The 25,678-nt window shown below is 44.0% G+C and overlaps 1 protein-coding gene across 3 annotated transcripts in view; it reads left to right on the top strand.

Moving 5' to 3' along the window:
• Positions 1-11,985, top strand: part of AFAP1 (actin filament associated protein 1) — a 185,063-nt gene extending 173,078 nt beyond the window's left edge. For all 3 annotated transcript variants that reach the window (XM_050947553.1, XM_050947555.1, XM_050947554.1), the window contains 5 exons: positions 496-610; positions 3,123-3,287; positions 3,832-4,022; positions 4,807-4,968; positions 8,547-11,985. In XM_050947553.1, the coding sequence (XP_050803510.1) occupies positions 496-610; positions 3,123-3,287; positions 3,832-4,022; positions 4,807-4,968; positions 8,547-8,573 (660 nt within the window). In that variant the 3' untranslated portion in view covers positions 8,574-11,985. The remainder of the gene's footprint in view (positions 1-495; positions 611-3,122; positions 3,288-3,831; positions 4,023-4,806; positions 4,969-8,546) is intronic.
• The last annotated feature ends 13,693 nt before the right edge of the window (positions 11,986-25,678 follow it).

Below are 25,678 nucleotides of genomic sequence, written 5' to 3'. Positions count from 1 at the left end.
ACCTGTAATACATAAGCAACAGTTTAAAATTGTACCTCACTGTGAGTGGGCAAGGCTGAAGGTTCTACAGCTTCTTGTGATGGGTAGGAAAGTAATGTGCATCCGTACTATATTTTTAAAGGGCTTTGCAATAGAAAATTGTTACAAAGTACCAGTTAGCTCTATTAAAGCGTCATCCTTAAAATGTGCCAGTTTTGATTAAAAAAAAAATAGAACAAATTAGCAACAATGATGCCATCACAGATGGAAGAGAGGGAGAATCTCACAATTCCCAGTGATTGCCAGCCTCTGATCTTACTGAATAGACAATTCTCAATGATACAGTCTCTAGAGGATTCACTGTTTCCAACAGAATCAATTAAGCATATGAACAGCCTCATGGAAGGCAGGCAGTTTTAAACAACTCTTTCAAGCTTTGCTCTTGGTGAAAGTGTTACTGTGGCACCAGCCATACAACAATCATTACCATTGCATAAATTTTTTGTTTTCAAACAGTTTAAGGGCAAAAAAAGCTCTGCAACTGCAAATGGGATCTTGGGAAAAGGAAGAATTTTAAACAACCAACAGAAGAAATCTGAATCAGCGTCAAGTGTGAAACGCACAGCATCGAGTAAGTGCATCTCTTAACGATCTTGCTTTGTAACTTTGGGCATTAGGAAACATGGCATGTCTTTCCCACTAGCAAGCAAGGTAAAGACCAGACAGGTGGTGCTAGCAGGTAGATTCTTTTAATAACCATCACTTTGGAAAGACAGACTGATTACTTGATTCTGAACTGACTTACATTAGAGTTAATGAGGAGTATTAACTATATTGAAGTCCATGTAAAACTGGTGTGAAATCAGAATCAGTCCCTGTATCTCTGGTTATCATTTTATTAACATATGGAATCATTAAGTAAACATCAGCTGTGTGCTTGGAGCTGTATAACTGCATAAGTGCATATGATCTCTCCCTTGAGGATTTTATAATAATCTAAAACAGGAACAAAAAAATAACTGGTTCAAACACACAGTTCATTGGCTGCTGGTATGAATTTTTGAGATTGTGGCAAAAATGTTGAAGAAGTAGGCCTCTCTTTTCAAAACCTATCTTACTCATAATTTCTGTAATAAAATGTAATTTTTCAGGGATACTGATTATACAATCATACATTCTAAAGCTCCAGGAATATTTGAACAGGTTTTGCGGGTCTCAAATCTAAGACTACAATTGAACCGAATTGTGTAAATTGAATAATGAGCTTCTCTGGCCTCCGTCAGTTTTTAACATTCCGTTATTCCTAAGAGTATATTTGTCCATCTTTGTTATGTTCCCCTCTTAGCATTTGAAATGGTAAGAATGCATATTAGGACACCTGAGTATTTTAAAATGCTCAGAGGGATTTTTTAAAGTACACTTCGAGCACACAAAAGCTGTTTAAACAAAATTTGTGACACTAAACACCTGTCTGTTTGTCTGTATTATACTGAAGTATTCATGCTCATATTGTTGCTCCTGCAACTTTCTTTCGGATATTGCATTTTTACTAACTTTGATGACATATAATGGTGGCCAAAGTGAATAATAATTTTGTTTTGTCCTGAACTCAGCAACCTAAAAAATAATTCTAGTAGCCTTATGTGGTAGTCTGGCATTTTTAATCAAGAAGAAGAGAAGCCAGGAGAACTTTCAAGAGTACATTTTTCTTGCCTTAGGATGAAGTGACCAGCCTTAGCACTTAGACTGTTGAATTTCAGGCTTGTTTTTCATTTAGTAACCTCAGTAAGTACTAGCACTCTCTTCTCTTACCTTGAGATTTTTACTTGGAAGGTTCTGTTATTACATTTCTCATGCGAAGGTCTTCTGGAAAAGTTCTAGGAGCCCAACCTGGTTGCGGTACTACTATAATATAAATGTTTAATAATGATAATAATGCAGATGAAACTAATGGCATTTTATAAAAATGTAATAGTGTGTTACAGAAATTAATCTATAATAGTGTGGGATTTAATAATCTAAACATTTAATTCTAGATTTGGAAGGTTATAAAATGCTTTGACATGTTGTGGAGTTCAATAGGTTTGAAATCTAGAAAAAAATCTTCTGACGTTCAGCCCCTGTTCTGCGGGAAAGGGGTGTGTGAAGATCTCTGATTTAAAGATGTCAGAAGAATCTGGGCCAAGAAGTTTCCTAGGCAGAGAAAAGAGAGTGAGACATCTGCCATTTCTTCAGAGTCTATCCTTACTGGGAGAGAAGAGGCACATGTCTGGGGACCTCAGCCTTTTGCCTGGGATGGAAGTGAAGGAGCAGCAAAGCTGGAAAACTGGGAGTTTTCCAACTTCATTCTTCAGTTAAGTCTCAGGTCAGAGATTGAGGGCTTGTCTACACTACCAGCCGGATCAACGGACAGCGATCGATTCAGCAGGGTCGATTTATCGTGTCTAGTATAGATGCAATAAATTGACAGCTGATCGCTCTAGTGTCAACTCCGGTACTCCACTTCAACGAGAAGCAAAAGGGGAATCAATGGGAGAGCGTAGATCTAAGTATGTCGACTTCAGCTGAAGATTAACGTAGCTGAAGTTGCGTAACTTAGATCAATTCCCCCCCATTCACTCATCCCCTCCTCCCCCGTAGTGTAGACCAGCCATCAGTCTGGATAAGCAGAGGAAAAGTTTTGCATACTTACCAGAACCTGTTTTGTTTGCACTCTCAGGCAGGAATTCTTAGAACAGGTGTCTTGTAAGGTATTTGGTATTTTCCATTTCTTCCAGAAGGTTCTTGAAAATAGGACTTTCTCACATTATTTCAGCATTTGTGCTTCAGATCTCAGCAGGGATCAAGAAGTGTGGGAAAAGCCAGTGAAGACAGAAAAGAAAAATGTTAACCCAACTTTCTCAAACATTGCAAAAGATTTTGGTGGGGTTGGATTTGATGGATAGTTGAAGGGTTGTTTCGCTGCTTATTTTATCCAAAGAAATCCGAGGGGCCCACGTCACAAAGTTGAGAGCAAGAAGTTTCAGGGATGTTTATATTTTGTTTGTCCCATCTCAAATTCTGATTAGTGATATTCCTATATTCTGAGCCATTCAGAGAAGGAGTTAATAAAATCATCATTACTCTTTAATCTTTCCGTATAGATGCAGATCAGTACAAATATGGCAAGAACCGTGTCGAGGCAGATGCAAAGAGGTTACAAACTAAAGAGGAGGAGTTGTTAAGGAGGAAAGAAGCTCTGAGGAACAGGTTGGCTCAGCTCCGAAAAGAAAGGAAAGACCTGCGAGCTGCCATTGAAGTTAATGCTGGTATGAGGTGCTTTATTGTGTGAGAGCTTGGCACTCTGAAGAATTCTAGCTAACCAAATGGAATTCTTTCCTGGGGCCTGGAATGTATTTTTCAAATTTCCAAACTACTTGTTACATGAGGTTCAGTTTTTGTGTTAAAATATATAAAATTAGACTCTAATTGCTATGCAGATATATTTGTGCTATTAGTGCGTTTAACTCAAAAATACGCTATCACAATTATCAGCAACTCACAGAGAAGTAGGAAAGGTCGCCATTTTTTTAAAGTCACTGGCTACTTCCATTTTTGTGGTACAGAGACTAACTGAAAATTAACATGGCTAGAAACTGAACAAGATGATGCCTCAGATGAAGCACTGAGCATTATCTGAAGTGCAAAACATCTTACTTGAATGAGGCTGAAACCTTACAGTGTGTGTAGCTGTTTGGGTAGCCAAGCATTTTAAAGCATTTGTTCCCTATTTGTAAATAAGTGAACGCTGTTTAGCACTGAGTCTGTCAACTGTAGCCTGTTGTTGAAATAGCACCCATCTCTGGATTTCAGGCAGGAAGACTCAAGTGATTCTTGAAGATAAGTTACGGAAGCTGGAAGAGGAATGTAAGCTGAAGGAGACAGAGCGTGTAAATCTGGAGTTGGAACTGACTGAGGTGAAAGAGAGCCTGAAGAAAGCCTTGGCTGGTGGCATCACACTGGGATTGGCAATTGAGCCCAAATCAGGAACCTCAAGCCCACAGGTATGTCCACAGCTGAATGATTTCAGAAAAGCTCCCAACCACGTGGGGCTCAATCCTATGAAATGGGATTCCTACATCCAGGAAAGTGAGTAGGAGCTGAGAGTGTTCAGCATCTTGCAGGATCAGGCGGCTGATCTATAAGCCCATGAAAAGAAAGCAGCCAAGCTCTGTTTTGAATTATTTCCATTGCTCACCTGCAGCTGGTGTCCTCTTCAACAATGACATTGAATTGATATGTATGGAATTATAGGGAACATGTGTTACCGTTTGTATTGTGGAAGTGCCTAGAGGCCACATCCACATTGTGCTAGGAGCTATACAAACATATAATAAGAGCCAATCCCTCCCCTAAAGAGCTTAACCTCTCTAAACCTTTAATATCACAAGGGTCAATATGGACAAAATTTTTGTGTTGGTTCAATGGTCAGTTATTGTGTTGGTTCACTGTTCTGGCCCACCTGGTCACTGTTGTTCAATCATTTAAAGGGAACTGAAGCAGCTGTCATAGAATATATAACTATTTACTTTTTTTTGTTTTGTCAGGAAATGGTGTTTGCTGTCCTAATGAGTGTAGTTCACGTTTGGAAAGGATTGTCTGTCAATGTACTTTTCATAACTTTAAAACAAAACTTACGGTTTTCTGCAGTTCTAAATTTAAATAAATAATATGTACATGAATATTTGGAAAAAAATTTACTCAGTTGAAGATTTTTTATTTTTATGAATATTTTGAAAGAAACATGGCCCAGTCTGAGATTTTCATTCTGTCTGCTCTGTCTGTCAGTCTCCAATTTTCAAGCATCGAACTCTGGAAAACTCTCCTATCTCCAGTTGTGATACGAGTGATACCGAATGTTCAATACCAGTGAACAGTGCGGCAGTGCTGAAGAAACCTCCTTCATCAAGTAATTCTCCATGTCGAGGTCACGTCCTTCGAAAAGCAAAGGTGAGAAGATCTATTGTTTGACTTTCTTTTTCTGCCCTTGCCCCTCATGACATGTTTCTCATCTCTCCTTTATTCATGGGGAGGGAAAGATTAGTTCCTGCTGCTTGAATTTCTACGGGTGAAATTTCACACCAGTATAGAAGGCTGACCCAAGGTCTGCATTCACATTAAGTGGTGCATGGTTTCATGCTGATCCTCTGAACAGGGATTAATTTCATTCTGATGGGGTAAATTTGGGGAACCAGATGACAGAAGAACAGAAATACTATATTAAGATGATAGATTTGACTCTGTGTCTCTCTTTGTTCTTTTATGGAGTTCCCTGTAAATGGCCTGTGATACAGACTGGTCCTTTACTCCCTTCACCATTACGCTAATGGGTTTAGTCAATAAGCGTTTAGTGTCATTGTTAAACCCAATGCTTTAGTAATCAAAAGAATATCAGATATAATCATTGCCAGCTGATGTGTGAGCTAAATAGTTCTAGATTGTAGTAATTGAAAATGTACTGTGCAAGCAACCATTCTTGCTGTACAATTAAAGTAGAAATCCGTTGAATTTAATTTGTTCTGACTAGTGCCTGGATGAAACTTTGCATTCCTACCCCATTAATATAGTCTTTAATAGACGTGCTACTTGTGCTTTATGTTAAATGGGATTTTCATGATAGTTCTCTGAACCTGGCTGAATTGGCTAGTTAAGGTATGTTACTGAACAACTCATGCAATATGTAGAAAGGGGTGTTACTGCTGGCATGGGTCTGAGATCTTTGTGTTGTTTTGGTCCGTTCATTGCTAACTACAGTTATAAACAATAATCCTACACATTTGTTCTTCATAGTGCACTCCCTTATTTTGTCTAAAACAACCATATTTGTTGTATTTTAGGAAGCATTTAACATTTCATTGATGCTAAGATATATATTTTTTCATCCATTATATACGTTTGCAGTGTTGAAAGCAGAATTTACAAGCAAATGCATTTTAGCAAAGCATTAGTGAGGGAACACCAACTAGTAGTTAGGACATGCAACTGAGAGTCAGGCAAGCTGGGCTCTCCTGCTCTGCCACAAACTTGTCATGTGACATAAGGCACTAACCCTATCCGTGCCTCCGTTTCCCCATTTCTGAAAAGTAAAGTTCTTGGGATGAGAGAGACTATATATTGGCAAGTTATTTATTCACTTACCGATGTATTTTACAACCTACAAGAGTTGCTCAGAATAGTGCCATGCAGCAAAATCTGCTCTGTTAGTTGTGAATGGAAGATTTAAAGAACACTACTGGTTAATCAGAGCCTCTTCTGGAAAAAATCTTGAGTGTAGGATTAGACTATTTAAAAGAATACAAAGCTACTTTTGGAAATAATTCCACATTCTGAATTCAGATTTAACAGCTGTTGCCACCTTTTCATAAAACCTCATGCTCCAAATATTAACAGTGAAATTTAGCTGAATTAGATAATACGACCCAAACTGTACTGAGCTCATTCACAACTAGATACAGCCAAATTCCACCATCAGGTATGCATCTGCAACTCACATTAATTTCAATGGGAGTTGAATGCACAAATATGAGGGTGGAATTTGGCACTTAGTGTTTTGGCCTTGTGTAGTTATGAGTAAGCCTAGAGGCCCATTTGGCCCGTAATGATTTGACTAATCAGTGGGAGTTGTATGTGAGCATCCGGAGAGTGGAATTTGTTCAGCATATGTAACCTCCCTCATAGCGTGTGGGAAGTGAGGCAAGTTTCATGTTTGTGCTAACTCTGAAGTCCCTAGCAATGGATACATTTCACAATATGTTGGATGTGTTTGCGAGCCCTGAAAATTTTGGATACTTACCTGATCCACTTCATCTTTTTATTTCTACCCCTTGTCTGCCTCCTCAGCTTTCCTCAGCTCTGTCCATTCTGTGTCCAACCCCTGGTGCACTAACTCTCTCTGTTGTGAACCTTTTTCTCTGTTACTTCCCGCACTTGAGTGTTATATGGCACAATGTAACTTCAGGGCTGCGCACACTCTGCTGGAGTGGCTGCTCTCTGCAGCTCTCCCATGCTTTGGAGCCTGCCTGGCAAGAGACTATGCTGGCACAAATAGTGCACTCTGAAAGGGGAAGCAGGAGGAATTAGAGCAGCCCATCTAGCAGAGGGACTCTCAAACCTCTGTCCCCCTAGTAGAAATATCTTTGACAATACAGGAGCCCGAGGAGGTGTTCCAGAGAGTAACGGAGTCGGGGAGAGGCTTATGCTTAACAAACCAACTCAAATCTAACAGTTCAGACGCGGGGCCTGTTCTGTTCATGCATCCCTAAGGGCAGGGACGGCTCTCGGTTTTTTGCTGCCCCAAGCAAAAAAAACCAAAACCCCTCCAGGAGCGGAACTCCTGAAATTGTGCTGCCCCAAGCACGTGCTTGGTTTTCTGGTGCTTAGAGCTGGCCCTGCCTAAGGGACATCAGCTATGGGTCACCATGAGGGCTCTGCCATGACTGTAACATCAAAAAGGATCATGCAGTTGGAATGATGCACCTATTTATCTTAACAAGATAAATTATTGCTGTCAAGCAACAGCAAGATATTTACTGGTTGTCAGTGATTATGATTAAATCTTAAAGATTATGGAATGAGTGACAAATTCAGGAATCCAGTATCAAGCCCAGTTAGCGTTAAAAAAAACTTTCTAACTTAAGGATAATTTAGTTAAGTATCAAGGGAGGTTGTGGAATCCCCATTGTTGGAGTTTTTAAGAACCTGTTAGACAAACATCTGTTCTGGATGGTATAGGTTTACTTGGGCCTGCTTCAGCACGGGGGCCTGGATTAGATGACCTTTTGAGGTCCCTTCCAGCCTACTTTTCTATTATTCTATCTCTGCAATGGGAATGGGGAAGAAGAACACACACAAACCCCTCTGATTGCTCCACAGATAATACTTCAGTCGAAAAACTATGGCTGCATGGCCTCAGCCCATCGCAGCCCCATGTCCTATGCCCTTGTGTGCAGTTGTTCAGGGAGCCCTGCTTCCTGCCCCATGTCCTATGCCCTTGTGTGCAGTTGTTCAGGGAGCCCTGCAGATCTGGGTCATGCACTTAACTTCCGTATCCAGAAAGATAAACGGAGCAAATAATTAAACAATCAGTTTGCAAACAACTAGAAGTTGATAAGGGATAAGTAACAGCATGGATTTATCAAGAACAAATCGTGTCAAACCAACCTAATAGCTTTCTTTGACAGGGTAACAAGCCTTGTGGATAGGGAGGAAGCGGTAGATATGGTATATCTTGAATTTAATAACACTTTTGTTACTGTCTCACCTGGCCGTCTCATAAGCAAACTAGGGAAATAGAACCTAAATGGAGCTACTATAAGGTGGGTACATAAGTGGTTGGAAAACCGTTCCCAGAGAGTAGTTATCAGTGGTTCACAGTCAAGCTTGAAGTTGGGGTCCCACAGGGACCAGTTCTGGGTCAGGTTCTGTTCAGTATCTTCATCTCTGATTTATATAATGGCATACAGAGTACATGTATGTATAGACACACAGATTTCTATAATATTTCCACATTTTTTATTTTTCCCTTCTAGGAATGGGAGCTGAAAAATGGAACATAAGCATTACAAATTTGTTTACTTTGCTTAAAGGCCTTGTTTCGTATGGACCAAGATGTAGGCTGCAAAAGACTCATCTGTAAAGTGGTGTCAAATGACAAGGTTTTATAATTATGTTCAGTTAACAGTAGCCTTCATTTGACTGTACTCTGTCTACTGTATTACTGTGTAACTGAGTGTGCCCCTTTTTATTACCTGTAACTCTTTATTTCCAACCTTATTTGTAAAAATCTTAGTAAAAAGGAGCATATAGTTGCAACTGAAAGTTTACATTGCTGAGAGAGGTTAAACCAACAATGTAAATGACATTGCATCAAAAGTCCTGAATGGAAATCAAAACTGGTGCACGTTTTGAGACCCAGACGAAATCATATAAATCTAGATATGTTGTACTGTTAAGGCTAATTTTGACTTTCAGAATTCCACCACCTGAGAGAGGACTTCTTTTCACAAGCTTGCTCATTAGGATTCATTCTGCTGTTACCTGGTCACTTGGCAGGAGATCGAAGAAATGTTTCCACAGGAACGACATGACTTGTTTGAGCTGGGAAGTCAGGAACTTTCCCCACCATTCTTTTTGCTATGGTTATAGATAACCATGGAATGACAACTTGTCTGTGAAGCATTTTTTTATACATTTTAGACTGATGCTTTTGTCATCAGGACCTAAAAAGCTGCCATGGATTTTAATATGTTCTTTTGATTGTTGCTGTTGTTCCTAAGCACCTGTCATCTTCAAACATCTCACATGTAGTCTAAAAATTATTTGGGCACGATTTTAAAAAGGCCACAAAGTCCTTTTTATATGTTGCTTCATTTCTGCACCTCCCAGAAGAATCCCACTGACAGCCGCTAAAATTATTTTTTTAATTACAGCAACTTTAAAAGGCTCATGCAGTTCTGTTTTGCTTGTTTTAACATTGTTAAAGTCAGGCTTTATAACTGGACTGTATTTGCTTCCTGCAGTCCTTTCAGATCTTGGATAATATTTTTGAGGAAGTGTGAATTTCCAATCTCCTTTATACACAGTGATGAAATAAGAAGTGACAGGACGTTTGTGAGAGAGGACTCATTTTCTTTTGTCCAAGAAACAGGGTTCTCCATTTAGTCTGTGAATAATTCAGAAGTCTGTTTTCCCTTTGTTACATGTATGTCTCTGCTGAAAAGTCAGATGCTTTATTGCCAAACCCAACTGTCCGAAAGTCATGAGTCAAGCCCCCAAATTAATGAGTGGCTTTCAAATCACAAAACTTTGATTTTTTTAAAAAAGTTATTTCTATTTGTCTTCTATTTTTCGAGCCTTTAAAATGCACTCAGGTCACGTGTTGAAGATTATCTCCACAATCAGGAGGGCTTGAAACTAAAGTTGAGATTTTGACATAATCACTTCTCTCTAGGTTCTGGGGCTTTAAATAAAGCACCAGATATCACCAGTCTCTTGAGAAACACACAAGAGTTGGCAACATTGCAGATACAGACATCAAGGGACGAATAGATCACTTGGCAATCCAGTCCTGCAGTTCTGTGATTGGTAATAATTTACATCGCTTTGTAAATGTACACTGGTACATAAAACGCTGAGCCAGGAGCAAAAGGACATCCATGGGTGTTATACACGCATGCAAACTTCAGGCTTACAACCATAGGCTAAAATGTTCAGCACCCAGCAGCCCCAAAAATCTGGCCCCAGTTGTGGGCTCTGAGCACTTTTGAAAGAGGGGGTCATAATGGCCCACTACTAAGGGTCTGATTCAGTTACACATTAAAGCCAATGACAAGGCTCCCTCAGTGGTGCAGGATCAGGGCCCAAAATGGCAGTAGACCTTGTTGCCTCCCAGCAGTATGGCTTTTTTAGGGGCCACAATAACGCAAATACAGTGGGGAAATACATGTCAGCATTGTCTTTTATTCAACGCTGGCTATTGTATTGTATTTTAGATTGACCTTAACATTTTCTGTGTGAAGGGCACAAGTTATGCTGCATGATATGGACTACAGTACTATAGAGTATCCCAGAAACGTCAGGAAAAAAAGTTTGATGCAAAAGTAAGTTCATTTAGGCTTTTTACTTCAAAAGTTATTTATTTGTATATTTCACTAAATATTTAATTTATATCTGTACATATTTATGATGCAAATTAGGCTTCTAGTCAACATCTGTGATGCTGAAACAGTTGTCGTTAATAAGTGGTCCCACATCAATAACACTGAACAGCCAATAGCCTAACTAATCTGAGTCTTTTTTCCCCCAGATTGGCTCTGTAACTTTTTTCCCCATAGTGAGGAGTGACTTGGGGTTAAATTTTTATCTCATGCCTGAGATGAGTGTGCCAGTTCCTATAAGCAAACAGTAATTGCAGGCTGCTTATAAGATGCACAACTCCATGTAATGATTCTTCCATTCTGCCACATACACCACACCTTTAAGAATGGGACCCCTAAATGCCTGTTCTAAATGACATACTGTGAACATATTGTGTAACTAAATGTGCAAGTACATTGCTAACATTTTGCAATTAGCATACTAGCTAAGACTATTCTATATAATGGCCAAGGTATTGTAATATAGAATATACCAAACTCCAGAAATAGCCTCTTTCCACAACATATTCAGTGCTGTGAAATACTCATTTTTTGCATGTTACTCTTACTGTACAAATTTTAATAAAAAGCAACAAAGTTTGTATTTTCATAGTTTTGAAATTTCAAAATTACCAGGCAAACTCAGCAATAGGACAGTTTGACATTTTAAAGAGAAAACTCTTGTATTTTAAATCATCACATTTCTATGTCTTTTGAGAAAATGTTACACATGTGCTTCCTAAACAATCTCCTCTTACTGTATCAGGTGCTTTTTTAAATATTGGATCATAATTTTGGAGAGACCAAAGGTGTTTTTTATAGGATGATTTTGGTATTTTGATTTTTCTAACAGAATACTTAAATTTAGTATCAGTTTTTCATTTTTAGACATGTTCAAATTAATTGGGTCTGGATGTATGTTGTAAGATAATGTTCTCATATTAAGAATGTAATTATTTCCTTATTGTATTTTTAAAAAAAACAAAATCATATTTAAAAATCTCTGTGGGGAAAAAAGCATGCAAGAAACATGAAAAAAGCTTTTGTTTTATTTTTGTTATTGGATAAGTTGGCAGTGCCCATTATAATTGTAAATATATTCTTTCTACTGTATTTCTCAATGTATTTAATTTTTAGAGACACATTCATGGAAAATCATGTTAAAAAAATCCAAAATCGACCTACCTGTAAGTGTGTGTCTTTAGCTTCATTTAATTTCTGTCTTTCTAGTTTATTCTCCAGGAAGTCTTAGAGTGTGAAAAAGGACTGGCGCCTACTAGGTGTGACAGATTTATGTGCATTATTAATAAAAATTACCCTGTCAAAACAAGAAGTGTTTATATCACTGTTTCTTTGTAATTGTTAACATAATTAATGCATAATATTTCAGCAACTCACTAGAAATACTCTGACACTATGGAGAAGAGCATGGTATTAATACCTAAATCAATTAGATAGAAGAAAATCAAAATTTACCTGGCATGACTCATCTAAATGGTTTCTAAAGAGGCACAAGTTATTACCAGTCTTCCAGATACTTGCAACTGTTTTTTAAACTGCAATGTTATTCCTTTAGCTTCTCAAAAACCTATTGTAAAGCTGATGCTCTAAGGCAGTGTTTCCCAAACTTGGGATGCTGCTTGTGTAGGGAAAGCCCCGGCAGGCCAGGCCGCTTTGTTTCCCTGCCCTGTTTTGCAGGTTCGGCTGATCACAGCTCCCACTGGCCGTGGTTTGCTTCTCCAGGCCAATGGGAGCTGCTGGAAGCGGTGACCAGTATGTACTTCAGCCCATGCCGCTTCCAGCAGCTCCCATTGGCCTGGAGCAGCAAACCGCAACCAGTGGGAGCCACGATCAGCCGGACCTGCGGACGTGGCAGGTAAACAAACCAGCCTGGCCTGCCAGGGGCTTTCCCTGCACAAGCGGCGTCCCGTTTGGGAAACACTGCTCTAAGGCTAAGTAATGCCACACAAGTGAAACAAAGTTCAGAACATTTAGCATTTGTGGCAGGAGAAAACTGCAGCTGAGCAAAGCCTAAAATCCTTTAAAAATGTGGCCCTTAGGCATTCAAATCCCATTGAAATGTGATGGAATTTGGGCATCTAATTCCCTTATAAATTGGGATTATCAAAGGAATCTTCAGTGCAGACATGCATATTTCAGTGGTTAGGGATTTGAAAGAGGCTGTATCTGGCAATAGTATTGGGACAAAATATACTTTCTTCTATTAAGTCAGCTTCTCCATCAAACACAACTGTTTCTTATTTAAAAAATAGCTAAAACAGTTTTCTTCTTAGCAGCTACAAAAGCATTTTTCCTGTAAAATAACCTCATATTGTCATCCGTTAGCATTCCGTCACTTTTTAAAAAGCTCTGCATCTGTCACTACATGAAAACAATGAAACATTTTAAGGCCTTTCCTGTAGTAGAGTGTGTTAGATAATTGAATTAATTTAATTGCATCAAGGATAGTCTCCTTTAATAATCCTTCTGATGACAAGGAAATAAGTTTTTCCAATTACTTTTTGCTTCATCCATTGTAGTTAGCACTACTTGTTCCTGGCAAGATTTTAAAAAGGAAAAAGCTGCTGTTCCTTGGTTCATCATTAGTTTTTAAATGGGTTGGTAATTGCTGCCAATGCGTTATTCTGGGGGGTTATTGCCTTTGTTAACCTTTTTTTGGCCCGCACTGTTCCTCCTGGTACTTTATCTCAGGCCAGTTTGCATGTGCTGTTGTAAGGGTGAAAGCATCTTTAAACAGAGATTAAAAATGTAGTGAGCAGTTTGTTTCACACACTCACAGGCCTGCCCTCTTTGCCTTCTAAAAAAAACACTAGGGTCAGTGTAAACACGTTCATCAGAGTAGTGAGTTTCATAAGAAAACGATGCAGATTTCCAGCTGTAATAAAAAAAAAATAAACTTACCGGAGAACAGGGGAAAACATTTATACATCTATGACCCGGAAATTCTATGACAGGAACTTAATCAAGTTTCTGATGGAATTGAAAAACGGCTTCTCTTTGAGATTAACAAAGTAATTTGTTATTGTTTTTCAAGCAGACAGCAAATAAAACAGCAGGGTAAAGAGTGTGAGCATTATTTTCCTTCCTGTTCCTGGAAATGAGGGTTTCTCGAGCCCTTTGCATCAAAGTTCAGTATGTTGCATTAGGATGTCGTATAACAGGGGTGGCCAAACTTACTGACCCTCTGAGCCACGTATGACAATCTTCACAAGTTTGAGAGCTGGGGCTCAGGGCTTTAGCCCCACAGAGAGGGGAGTCTCCAGACTTCAGTCCTGTGAGGCGCTCCTGCCCAGGCTCAGGACTTCAGCCCTGTAGGGAGTGGGAGATCAGAGATTCAGCCCTGTGGGAGGCGGTCAGGCCACCCTTCCTATCTGAGCAGAAGCCAGAGTCGACACATGAGGGGGGCATGTGATTTTTGCCAGAGTGTGATGGCCCTGTTCAGTCACATGGTTCCGCTGGGCCCCCTCCCTGCACGGCAGTCGCTGGAGCCGGCAAGCTGAGAGCTGCGCCTTGGGCAGAGGCAGCAGCAAACTGGGAGCTGCAGGGAGAGTCGCTGCCTCACCCCACAGAGCTAAAGCAGTGGCTCTTCCCTGCAGCTCCCAGCTGTTCGCCACACCTGGAGCTAACACCTGGGAGCTACAGGGAGGGCTGCTGATGGTAAGAGGGGGGCATGGAGGACTCCCTACAGGGAGGGCTGCTGGGGAGGCCCAAACCTTTAAATTGTGCCTCTCCCCCGACCCTAGCAGGGACTAGTTTTCTCTGGCAGAAGCCCCTAGCCCCATCTCCCTGCGGCAGAAGCGCAAGTCTGCCCCCGCCCTCATAGGCAGAGAATTGAGCGGGGGCATGGAGGACTCTACGAGCCACATTTTAACTAAAAGAGCCACTTGTGGCTTGCAAGCCACAGTTTGGCCACCCCTGTCATATAACATACACAATGGGTCTGATTTACTATTCGCTTTAAATTAGGAGTGCGCCATGGATGGCAATAGAGATACACCACTGAGAGAAAGAGGTTCAATATGTTTTGTTTCTATTCATACACCTCCTCTTTAACAGTTTTTAGTGCTTATCCTCCTGCACAGCTAGAGGACTGATCTTGGGACGTAAAACACAGTAACCTGCGATTAGAAGAGACTCCTTTTTTTAATTGAGGACTCTGCTATTGCTATGGAAGTACTCTTTGTTTGACTGCTAAAAGAAAAAAATGTGGTTTCGAAGCCTAGCTGACCACTGAGGAAAACTTGCTCTCTCGCTATACTGTCAGCATGATGTTTTCAAGCTCACATTGATACCAGAATCCGGACTTCCTTATAGCAAGCACACGAGGTGTCACTGTAGAGGATGACAAATCTTGGCCTACAGATGTCTTAACACTCATCTGACTTTCTGTAATTACTGTTGGAAGACTGCCATGGGTGTCTTCAAAAAAAATAAAAGTTTTCAGCACATATTTATGAAGCTTTTTCTTCCAGTTGTCCAATTTTTGTACACAATGCTTCAATAAATAAACACAGTCCCTCAGTAAAACCTTGTTTTAGTTCAGCAACCACTGCGATTTATCACATGGACTATTGCCACTATTGTTTGTGCTGCTGCTCACCTGTTACGATGGAGCAAACAAAAGTGGAAAGCTGGCTGTGTCATGAAAGACCAGTGGAAATTCTACAGCCAGTTTTTCCAATCCACATTGTTCACCAATATCCATACTGTTGAGGTTTTTAAAAACCAAACCAAACCACAGTATGTCGGGTCAGGTGCCAGTGAACTGAACTTTCTCACCTTGATCTTGCAGCATTCAAGACTACCTGAGTTGCCTGTCATTTTCCTGTGTGAGTTTATTTGAGAGTGTAGTGATTGGTTTCACCCACATAGTTATTAGCGGGGCATTTAGTGCACTGAATGAGAGACATCACATGATGTGAGCAGCATGTGTAGGACCCGTAGATCTTGAAATGAGTGTTGTGGGGAGCAGGAGGTGGATGTTGGTCATTGTAGCCATGGAGATGGTTTTGCCTCTGTTGTACTGGCAGGGTCTGGTGCCGCTTTGACTTGGTGTGTCCTGGTCTGTGGGGAGTTTGCTTCCTATGCTGAGTTTGGATTGGTTGAACTAGGGGTTTGGGGAAGAGTTCTTTCAGGGCTGGGAGGGCATCGAGTATGGGCTGTAGCTGTTTGATGATACCCCATATGGGTTCCAATGTGGATAGTAGATGACAACTAGGGGTGTGCAGTTGGTGGGGGGGTGTGGCTAGTTCTGTGTTGAAGCAGGGTCTCTCCAAGGGTATTTGGGACGCCCATTCCCTGATGCAATCTACTTCGCTAGTGGAGTGGTCTTGTTTGGTGAAGGCAGTTTTAAATGTGAATAGCCTTGACTTTTGTCTCAGTGCACATTCTGTGGTAGCTGCGTGCCTGTTGTTATATAACAGATATTTTTTTTTGGTGCTGGTGGATTGGCTCTGCGAAGGTATATAGGTTTCTTGTATATGGCTGTGTGTAGCGTTCCATTGTCCACATGTTCTGGATAGCATTTGATGGATGGGTGGCGGCTGTTAAAGTTGTGGTGGCAATCTGAGGACATTTAAGCCATTTGGCCAGAGACTGGGTTTGTGGTATATTTGTCCAGAAGTACTTCTTCATGAAGAGGTTGGCATCTTGGGACGCCATCCTCATACCCATGGCTGTGACCATGCTTTGGACAAAGTGTTTGTTTGCTGTTGTATGTAAAATTGTTATGGTTAAGGATGAAATGCATGAATTTGGCAAAGTGTTTGAGGTGGATAGCTGACAGTTGTCCATTGTCTTGCATATAATCGAGGTAGGCAGCTATCCCATTAATGTGAGAGATTCTGTTCTATAGGGAAGGGACAAGGGTGTATAGGGAAGGATGGTGTTCTGCGGGAGGTTGTAAATGGAGGAAGTCAGTGCTGACCTGGAGGAAGCTGACCCTTTGGTTTGAGGATGGTTTCTATCAGTCCCGCTATGCCTTCAGTAAGTGTTCCATGTGTCTTCCTGGGTTCCCTTGTTTCTGTATCTTGGGAAGCATGTAGAAGGTTCCTGCAGTGGGTTTGTGCAGGTGAGTTTCTGGACTTTCTCTTGAGGGAAGGATTTTATGAGCTCCTTAAGTTCCTGGGTAAATTGTAGTGTGTCTGGGGGCCTGCTCTGAGATCTTTGTAGTAAGTGGTGTCAGAGTTGTTGGTTGGCTTCCTTAACACAGTCATCCCAATTGAGGACCACAATGGCAGGCCCCCGCCCTCCATGCTGATTCAGACTCACAAATCCTACACATGCCTAGCATAACGTGGTGTACCTCATCCAGTACACTAAAAGCCCCACTAACAACTATGTGGGTGAAACTAGACAATCTTTGCGCTCGACTGAACTCACATAGGAAAATGCTAAAAAATCAAAACACCCTATCACCTATGGGTGAACATTTTTCACAAAGTGAGCTCTCGCGGTAGCTGACCCATCAGTCCTCATCCACAAAGGAAACCTGCACAACACTTTCAGAAGAGGAGCTTGGGAATTTAAATCCATAACTCTGCTAGACACTAAAATCATGTGCTGACAGAGACACTGGATTTACGGCTTATTACAATAATCCGTAACCCACTAACCACTGTTTTGTGTCCTATGACTGCAGAGATGTTAACAGACCATTTTAGCTTGAATAGTCCCTTCCAACAGTGGGTCTCAACTGGGGGAGGGGGAGGGCTTGTTTGGGGGGGGGTGTCACCAGGGGTGAAAGTAACTTAAAAGGACTTGCCGGTACTCTGGAATCCTGAGAAGGGGCGTGGCCTCCACCAGAAGAGGCAGATCCTTTAAATCCCCAGGACCTTTACATCAGGATTTAAAGGGCCCAGGGTTAGGGCTGTGGTAGCAGCAGCTGGGAGCCTCAAGCCCTTTAAATCACCCCCTGAGCTCCCAGCTGCAGAGGTGGCTGTGAGCCCTGGGGTTCAGGAGCAATTTAAATGGGGAGATTTAAAGGGCCCAGGGCTCTAGCTGCTGCTACTGCAACAGAGCCCCAGATCCTTTAAATTGCCGACGGAGCCCCAGGGCTCCAGCAGCAGGGGCCGGGGCTCCGGCTGCCGCTACCCTCCAGTTCCCTTTAAATCGTCTCCAGAGCCCTGCTGCCAGAGCCCTGGGGTAGTGGCAGCAAGCCTCCGGTGGCTATTTAAAGGGCCCAGGGTGGTAGAGGCAGCGAGAGCCCCAACCCTTTCAATAGCCACCAGAGCCCTGCCCCAGGGCTCTGGCAGGCTCCGGGGGCTATTTAAAGGGCTCTGGCCCTTTATATTGTCCCTAGAGCCCTGGGATAGCGGCAGTGGGGCTCCAGCAGTGATTTAAAGGACCCGAGGCGGTAGTGGCGGCAGAAGCCCTGGGCCCTTTAAATTGCCACCCGAGCCCCACAGTCACTACCCCAGGGCTCTGGCAGCGGGGCTCTGGCAGCAATTTAAAGGGCTCCAGCTCTTTAAATTGCTGCCTCAGGAAGCCGGTCCACCCCGGTATGGCACACCAGCTCTTGCCGGCAGGGGTGGCAGATTTGTAGAAATTTTGGTGAAGGCCAGAACCTGCCCCTGACCAAACTCTGCCTCCCTTAAACTCCATCCCCCACCTGCCCAAGACTCTGGGAGGGAGTTTGGGTGGAGGAGGAGGTCTGAGGTGCAGGCCCTGGGCTGGGGCAGGGGACTGGGGTGCAGGAGGGGGTACAGGGTGCAGGCTCTGGGAGGGAGTTTGGGGATGGGATGGAGTGTGGAGGGAGGGGGTGCAAGTTCTGGAAGGGAGTTTGGGGATAAGAGGGGGGTGCAAAGGTGAGGGCTATGGGATGAGGCTGGGGTGGATTTGGGATGTGGCTGGGGATGAGGGGTTGGGGTGTGGGAGGGGACTCAGGGCTGAGGCAGAGGGTTAGGGTGCGAGGGCTCTGGCTGGGCTGGAGATGAGGGGTTTGGGGTGTTGGAGAGGCTCCGGCCTAGGGCAGAGGGTTGGGGTATGGAAGGATGAGGGCTCTGGCTGGAGTGTGGGCTTTGGGGTGGGGCAGGGCTGGGGATGAGTTTGGGGTGCAGGCAGGCTCCCCTCGAACTGGAGCTAGAGAGGACTCCCCCCAGCCCTCTCGCTGCTGGCAGCAGCGAGCTCTGGGGTAGAGAGCCCCTTCTCCCCCCACCCCGCAGCAGCACACTCACTCCCCCACTGTAACTGCACGTGCTCCTAGGGCCCCTCTCAGGTTCAGGAATCCCTCTTGCCTCCCCTGTGGTGGGTGCCATGCCGGAGGCGGGGGGCGGTCTGCCATCACATGTGTGCCTCCTCCCCTGCTGCTGCCCCTCGCTGTAGTCTCACTGGGGCTGCCCCTTGCCTAGCGTGGGGCAAGAGCAGTGACTGCGGGCAGGGGGGCAGCTGTACCGGTGGAGGGTCCCATTGGAAAATGAGAGGGTCCGATGGGGAAGGGCAGCCTGCCCTGGCAGTAGTAGGGGTGCGCAGTAGGACCCTGTGGCAGCAGTTAATGCAGGTAGGCAGCATGGAGCTGCAGGGGACAGGGAGAGACAAACGCTCTGCTCCGTGACCCAGGGAGGTGCATGGGGGCAGCAAAGGGGCGAGGCGGGGCGCACTCAGGGGAGGCGTGAGGGGGCAGCAGGTGGGAGACCCAGCCCTGAACATTCGTAGAGCCTGGCTCCCGGACAATCAATTTTGCTGGAGCCCGGAGGTGGAGTCAGACAGGGAGAGAATACTCTATTTTCTTGCTGGTAGCTACTGCACTTTTTCTTACCGGTCCTCCACCTGCCCATACCCGCTTACTTTCACCTCTGGGTGTCACTAAGCCTGAGCCCATGGGTGGAGTTGGGAAATGGGGGGGGGGGCAGTGCAGGGCCACCCAGAGGATTCAGGGGGCCTGGGGCAAAGCAATTTCGGGAGGGCCCTTCCATTAAAAAAAGTTGCAATACTATAGAATACTATATTCTCGTGGGGGGGGGCCCTGCAGGGCCCGAGGCAAATTGCCCCACTTGCCCCCATCTCTGGGCAGCCCTGGGCCAGTGCCTTCAACAGAGCGGGCCAGTCACGCGTGCGGGCAGGCGCGCACACACACACACAGAGTTCCCATCGCCTCATGTGGTTGCTCCTCAGGGCCCTGGGGCTGCTCCTCAGCTCTCAGTCCCCTTTGCCAGCTCGCACGATTGGTGAGAGCTGCCTGGGCAACAGTGACTATAGGGGGCTCTCACACACAACCCCCTTGGGCTGTGTGCTGCTCAGGGGGCTTGGGTTGGTTGGCCGGCTCAGGCCTTCTTGGGGCTTCTCTGGCCACAGGGAAGGGGCGGAGGTTGGGGTTTCTCCAGCCGTGCCGGGGTGGGGCAAGGAGGCTCAGGGCTCCTGCCATGCAGGGCAAGGCCTCATGCAGAAGTGGCAGGGCCAGACTCCCGAAAGGATGGGGTATCCACCCACTGCCCCTGGGAGCCATTGGCTTATAATTAAGGCTGCAAGGCTTTCACAGAGGTCACAGTTTCTGTGACTTTCCATGCCCATCCTGACTTTCGCTGGTGCAGCTGACCCCAAGCTGCCTGAACAGCACTGGGGCCAGCTGCACCAGCTGCTCCTCCAGCAGTCCCACGCACTGCCCTGGAGCAGTGGTCCAGGAGCAGCAGCAGGGCCCCAGGCCACCCCACCCCAGGAGCAGCAGTGTCCGCTGGAGACACCCCTTCCCCAGCACCTAAGATTTAGTTTGTGACTTTTACTAAAACTACCCAAGGCTAAATTGTAGCCTTACTTATAATATGTGCTAATGACTTACGCTAAAAGTTCTGTTCCACCTTGCCTTTTGCTGAGCAGCTGGGTGTTCCATGGCCAGCCCTGAAGCAGCACACTGTGTGGCTTGACAGCCTCTCTCGCTCTCGCTTGCTCACCAACAGACAGGGGGCCACTAAAACAGCGTTTCTCAAATGCGGCTGCATGCAGCCACTAGCCACCAGTGGGTTTTCCTGCCTCCTAGCAGGGAGTGGGACAAAGTGGAAGCCCCGCCCTGCAATGCCCGAGTGTTTTGTGGGAGGGCTGCAGTTCCCCTACACACACTTCAGTTGCAGGGTTCCAAGGACAGGTTTAACCATTTCCCTCCTCCGCACTTCAGCTGTGGGGCTCTGGTGGTGGGCTCTGTGCTTCAGCCCCTGCCTTGGGTGGAGGGCTCCGGGCTTCAGGACACCCCCTGCCCAAGCTCTGCACTTCAGCCCAATGACAGTGGGGTTCAGCAGGGCCAGACTTACCGGGTACCATGGCCAAGAGGCAACGAGCACAGGTAAACTTGGGGTGTGAGGTCACAGAAAGCACCTCTGGGACAGGGGAGAGCAGCAGGGCCGTGTGCGTGATGAGGAAGCCAGGGAAGGCAGTGGGGTCCAGGAGGATCGGAGTGGGAGGTTGGAGCACGTGTCAGAAGCAATGGGTGGAAGGTTTGGGTCACCAATGTACATTATTCTGATTATTGAGTCGGTAAAAAAAGCTCTCCATAAATAAATGACAATGATTTGAACATGTATATGTGCATATTTAGTTGTTTTTCCTGAAGTTAATTAAGTATGTAAGGAAAATTGGTCAGAGCGGCCACCAAAAGAGTTGGTGGCCGCATGCTGAGGCTACCAAAAAAATTTGTTGTGAGCCACCCCCACACACACACACACTAAAAGCTACTCCCTTACCTCACCGCCCAGGATCGCTAATATCCTAGAACTGACACAGCGACAACTACCCTGCACTGAGCTGGTATTTCATACCAGCATAGTCCGGTGCTAAGGTTGAGCTAAGGTTTACTCAACTGGGAGAAAATGACTGTAACTCAAGCTCAGAATGGTCCACAACTTACTGTAAAGTGCTGAACTAGACACGCCTACCCCCCCGCCCCCATTCCACAGCCTTTAAGGGCTGAATCCAGGCTCAGGCTATGTGTATACTTACAGGAGCCAGTAGAGAACAGAAACTGCACTGCATGCCACCTCGCACACACACTTCCATGAGGGAATCCCTAGCATAGCTGCTAAGGCACTCGTTAAGCAAGTAGAGTAAAAATATGCCAGCACCTTGGGGTATGTACCCTACAGTGGTCTCTACACTCTCAAACATGCCTGCGGTGTCCAGCTATTGCCCTGCAGTAGGGAGTTGGTGGAGGCTTTCGCCAGGGGCTAACGGGCATTGCGTAGAGATATGTGGCTGGAAGGAAGGAGGTGGTAACCAGGGGCAGTCGGTATTGAAGGCCAGGGGAGGCTAAGCCCACTTTCTGCCCCAAGGCCCCACCCTCACTCCCTTGAAGCCATCAGAGGCTTTGCTCTCCTGCTGGCAGCCTGCAGCTCAGGGCTCGGGCCAGTGGCCAGGGCAACAGAACGCATCCAACCTTAATTAATTTATGGTTCGCTATTATGGTGACCACCTAAGGCCAGGTTTAAAGTATAGACCTATATCAGTATAACTGTGTCACGGGTTTGGATTTTTCCCGAGTGATGGAGTTATAATGATCTAACCCCCCCCCCGCATCAATAGTGCTGTGTCAATGGGAGGGATTCATCCATCAACATAGCTATTGTATCTTGGGGAGGTAAGAAGCTCTCCTGGTGGCATAGCAGCTTCACATACTGTCGGACAAGCCCTAATAGTTAATGCTCTGTTAAGTTTTTTTCAGTTACAAAGCAGTATAAATCCCTTTTGATTCGGCAGGGGAAGCTTGGTAGTGGGTTGGATGTCAGAGGGTGGGTTCACTTGATGATTGTCCTGTTCTGTTCATTCCCTTTGACACATCTGGCATTGACCACTGCAAAAACAGGATGCTGGGTTAGATCGACCATTGGCCTGACACAGTATGGCCATTCTTATACTTTTGTTTGTCAATACAATTGCACAGCTTCTGTCTTCCACAGCTGAACTGCATTGCTCTGGGAAAAGGAAAAGGATGGGTTTATTTTTATTTTGTTTATAGACAAGCTTTATGTAGTGGCTGATTTTTATGCTGTTGGAAGTTCTGAAGTCTACGGCTAATGAGAACTGTAACATTCAACGGTTTCTGGGTCCGAATATTATTCTCTTGAAAGAGTTTACCTGGATCCACTCAAAATATCCATTAGGTTGTTTCACAGTAAAAAAAAACAATTAAACAAAAAGACAATGAATGCAAATAGTTTAGAAACAAATTTTATTAAAAGAAAAATCTATAGTGCAGTTTCTCAAGACAAATGCATACCTTTGGATGCAGTGGAGTACACAGGTACGTATACAGTAGTTTGCCTGCTACATGTTTGGAAGCTGAAAATACTGTTAAATCTGCATTGTGCAGGTTATAAATATACTTAAAATTGGCCAAAAATTTGGTGGTAGACCACTAACAGATACTTGGTTATGTATGTGCACTATATATTGCACAAGACTTTTGATTAAGCTATTGATTGTGCAACTGAATCACATAACGTGTTACATTAAGAATATTCAAACATATAGTTGATTCTTTGTTCTCCAAAACAGCACATCACTACAAAACTGCCATTTAATTTGTTACATATTTACAAAAATATACAAATAACTTTTTTTTCATTTTTGACAATGCACTAATTATGGATTTAATTTCATTCTTCCCTTGAGTCCTGATGCTGTGTACAAAGAGGCTTGGCCAAAGTCAACATTTCTAGGAAAGTATGGTAGTATTGTTTTCACACCTTTGAAAACATGCGGAGGCAAAAAGAGGACTGCATACTTGTTGATGTTAAAGGTAGATCACTGCTAAGAGCATTTAAGGGAATTGCAGTGGGCCAGTTGTTAGAATGCCAGCTAAAAATACATTGTTAAGCAGTTGCTCATAAAAGCATCTCAAAGAATTTTGGAAGCCGAGTAGTTACATCCTGGCTTCATCTCTCTTACGTTTGTGCTAAATGCTGTCATGATAACCAGAGGCATAACAGTTACAGGTAACATAGTAAGCTGCTTACTCGAGTAAAGCTGGAGTGAGATTAAGAGGTTAATTTGGCCCAATGCTATAGATCAGATTCTACCTTCTCTTACACAAAGTGTAAGTCTAATGAAGTCAATGGAGTTCTGCAGTTGTGAGGGCTGAATTAGCCCGGTAATGCCAATAAATAATAGTATATGCTAAAGGGATAATGTGATTTACAAACCTTCACAAGTCATCTTTCATTTCTATTCCTTGCTCATGTTTTAATCAAGAGCTGTTGCTTGATTTGTCCAAATCCTCAAATCTGACTTTGACCTAGTCCCTTTGCCAAATCCTTCTCATCTTAATCACACATGAAATGTCAGTAAAGGCTATATGATCTACAAATGCAGGCTACAGACATTCTAAAAAAGTTCATACTATCACATTTAACCTATAGTAAGAAAATGGAAAATTCTCCAGCTCAATGATCTTTCCCCAATAAGATAGCAAAATGTTTAGTGTTGCAGTTTCATAAATATAAAATTATGCTATTGTAATTATTGTACCTCAGTCAAGAGAGGAGGTGGCTGCTTTCTCTTAAAGCTACACTTGCAATACAATATTATTTGCCAACATCTTTATCATTGGGAAATTGTCTGAGTGGAGCTGGTGAGAAAGGAGTCATAGCAAGTGTGTGTGTTTTTCAAAGTTAGCAAATACAGTAGCAATGGACTGAGTCAGATATAATATAGGCAAACATTGTGCAAACTTCCCCACTGCGTTCTGCCAGTTTACCCAAATCTTTGCCTTTTCCAATCTGCTATTCTCACCCCAAATTTCTCCCATTAAAGGGCACAGAAGGGAAAACAGAAATGCAGCCCATGAGTTGCTCCCACTTTGATAGTAGAATCAGAAGCACAGCGATTCCAGAAGAAGGCTCACTCAGAAAAAGACCCGGGGGGAGGGAATCACCCTTAATTTTTCATATGGCAGGACCTGGCCTCCAAGCCCCATTTCTCCTCTGTCCCCCACTGACTGTATACAGCCCCTATAGAATATCAGGGTTGGAAGGGACCTCAGGAGGTCATCTTGTCCAACCCCCTGCTCAAATCAGGACCAATTCCAAACGAAATCATCCCAGCCAGGGGTTTGTCAAGCCTGACCTTAAAAACCTCTAAGGAAGGAGAGTCCACCGCCTCCCTAGATAACCCATTCCAATGCGTCACCACCCTCCTAGTGAAAAAGTTTTTCCTAATATCCAATCTAAACCTCCCCCACTGCAACTTGAGACCATACTCCTTGTTCTGTCATCAGGTACCACTGAGAACAGTCTAGATCCACCCTCTTTTGAATCCCGCGTCAGGTAGTTGAAAGCAGCTATCAAATCCCCCCTCATTCTTCTCTTCTGCAGACTAAACAATCCCAGTTCCCTCAGCCTCTCCTCATAAGTCATGTGCTCTAGCCCCCTAATCATTTTTGTTGCCCTCCGCTGGACTCTTTCCAATTTTTCCACATCCTTCTTGTAGTGTGGGGCCCAAAACTGGACATAGTACTCCAGATGAGGCTTCACCAATGTCGAATAGAGGGGAATGATCACATCCCTCAATCTGCTGGCAATGCCTCTACTTATACAGCCCAAAATGCTGTTAGCCTTCTTGGCAACAAGGGCACACTGCTGACTCATACCCAGCTTCTCATTCACTGTAACCCCTAGGTCCTTTTCTGCAGAACTGCTTCCTAGCTATTCGGTCCCTAGTCTGTAACAGTGCATGGGATTCTTCTGTCCGAAGTGCAGGCCTCTGCACTTGTCCTTGTTGAGAAAACAGAAATGTTTTCTCTACAAAAGTTCCCCTACAAAGCTACGAAGTTGCAGATGTTACAATGGCTGTAATGAGGGCCAGCTCCAGTTTTTTTTCCGCCCCAAGCTTTAAGCATCATCAAATCCTGGGAACATGCCATAAAGAATAGCTGTTCTGTGACTCTTCTCCTTACCTCTTGATACAGGGGAAAAGCCAAGGAGCAGCCTGGGTAAACACAGTGCTGCGGCTCTTAGTACTGACCTTTTTATGCAGGGCTGCTAAGTGTCACACTTTGGGCACGACTCACACATTTGCTCCTCATTCCT

This window comes from Gopherus flavomarginatus, chromosome 3, assembly GCF_025201925.1.
Source record: "Gopherus flavomarginatus isolate rGopFla2 chromosome 3, rGopFla2.mat.asm, whole genome shotgun sequence".
In the NCBI taxonomy this organism is placed as follows: domain Eukaryota; kingdom Metazoa; phylum Chordata; order Testudines; family Testudinidae; genus Gopherus; species Gopherus flavomarginatus.
Note: the sequence above shows the minus strand (reverse complement) of the source record. Positions and strands in the feature narration are given on the sequence as shown.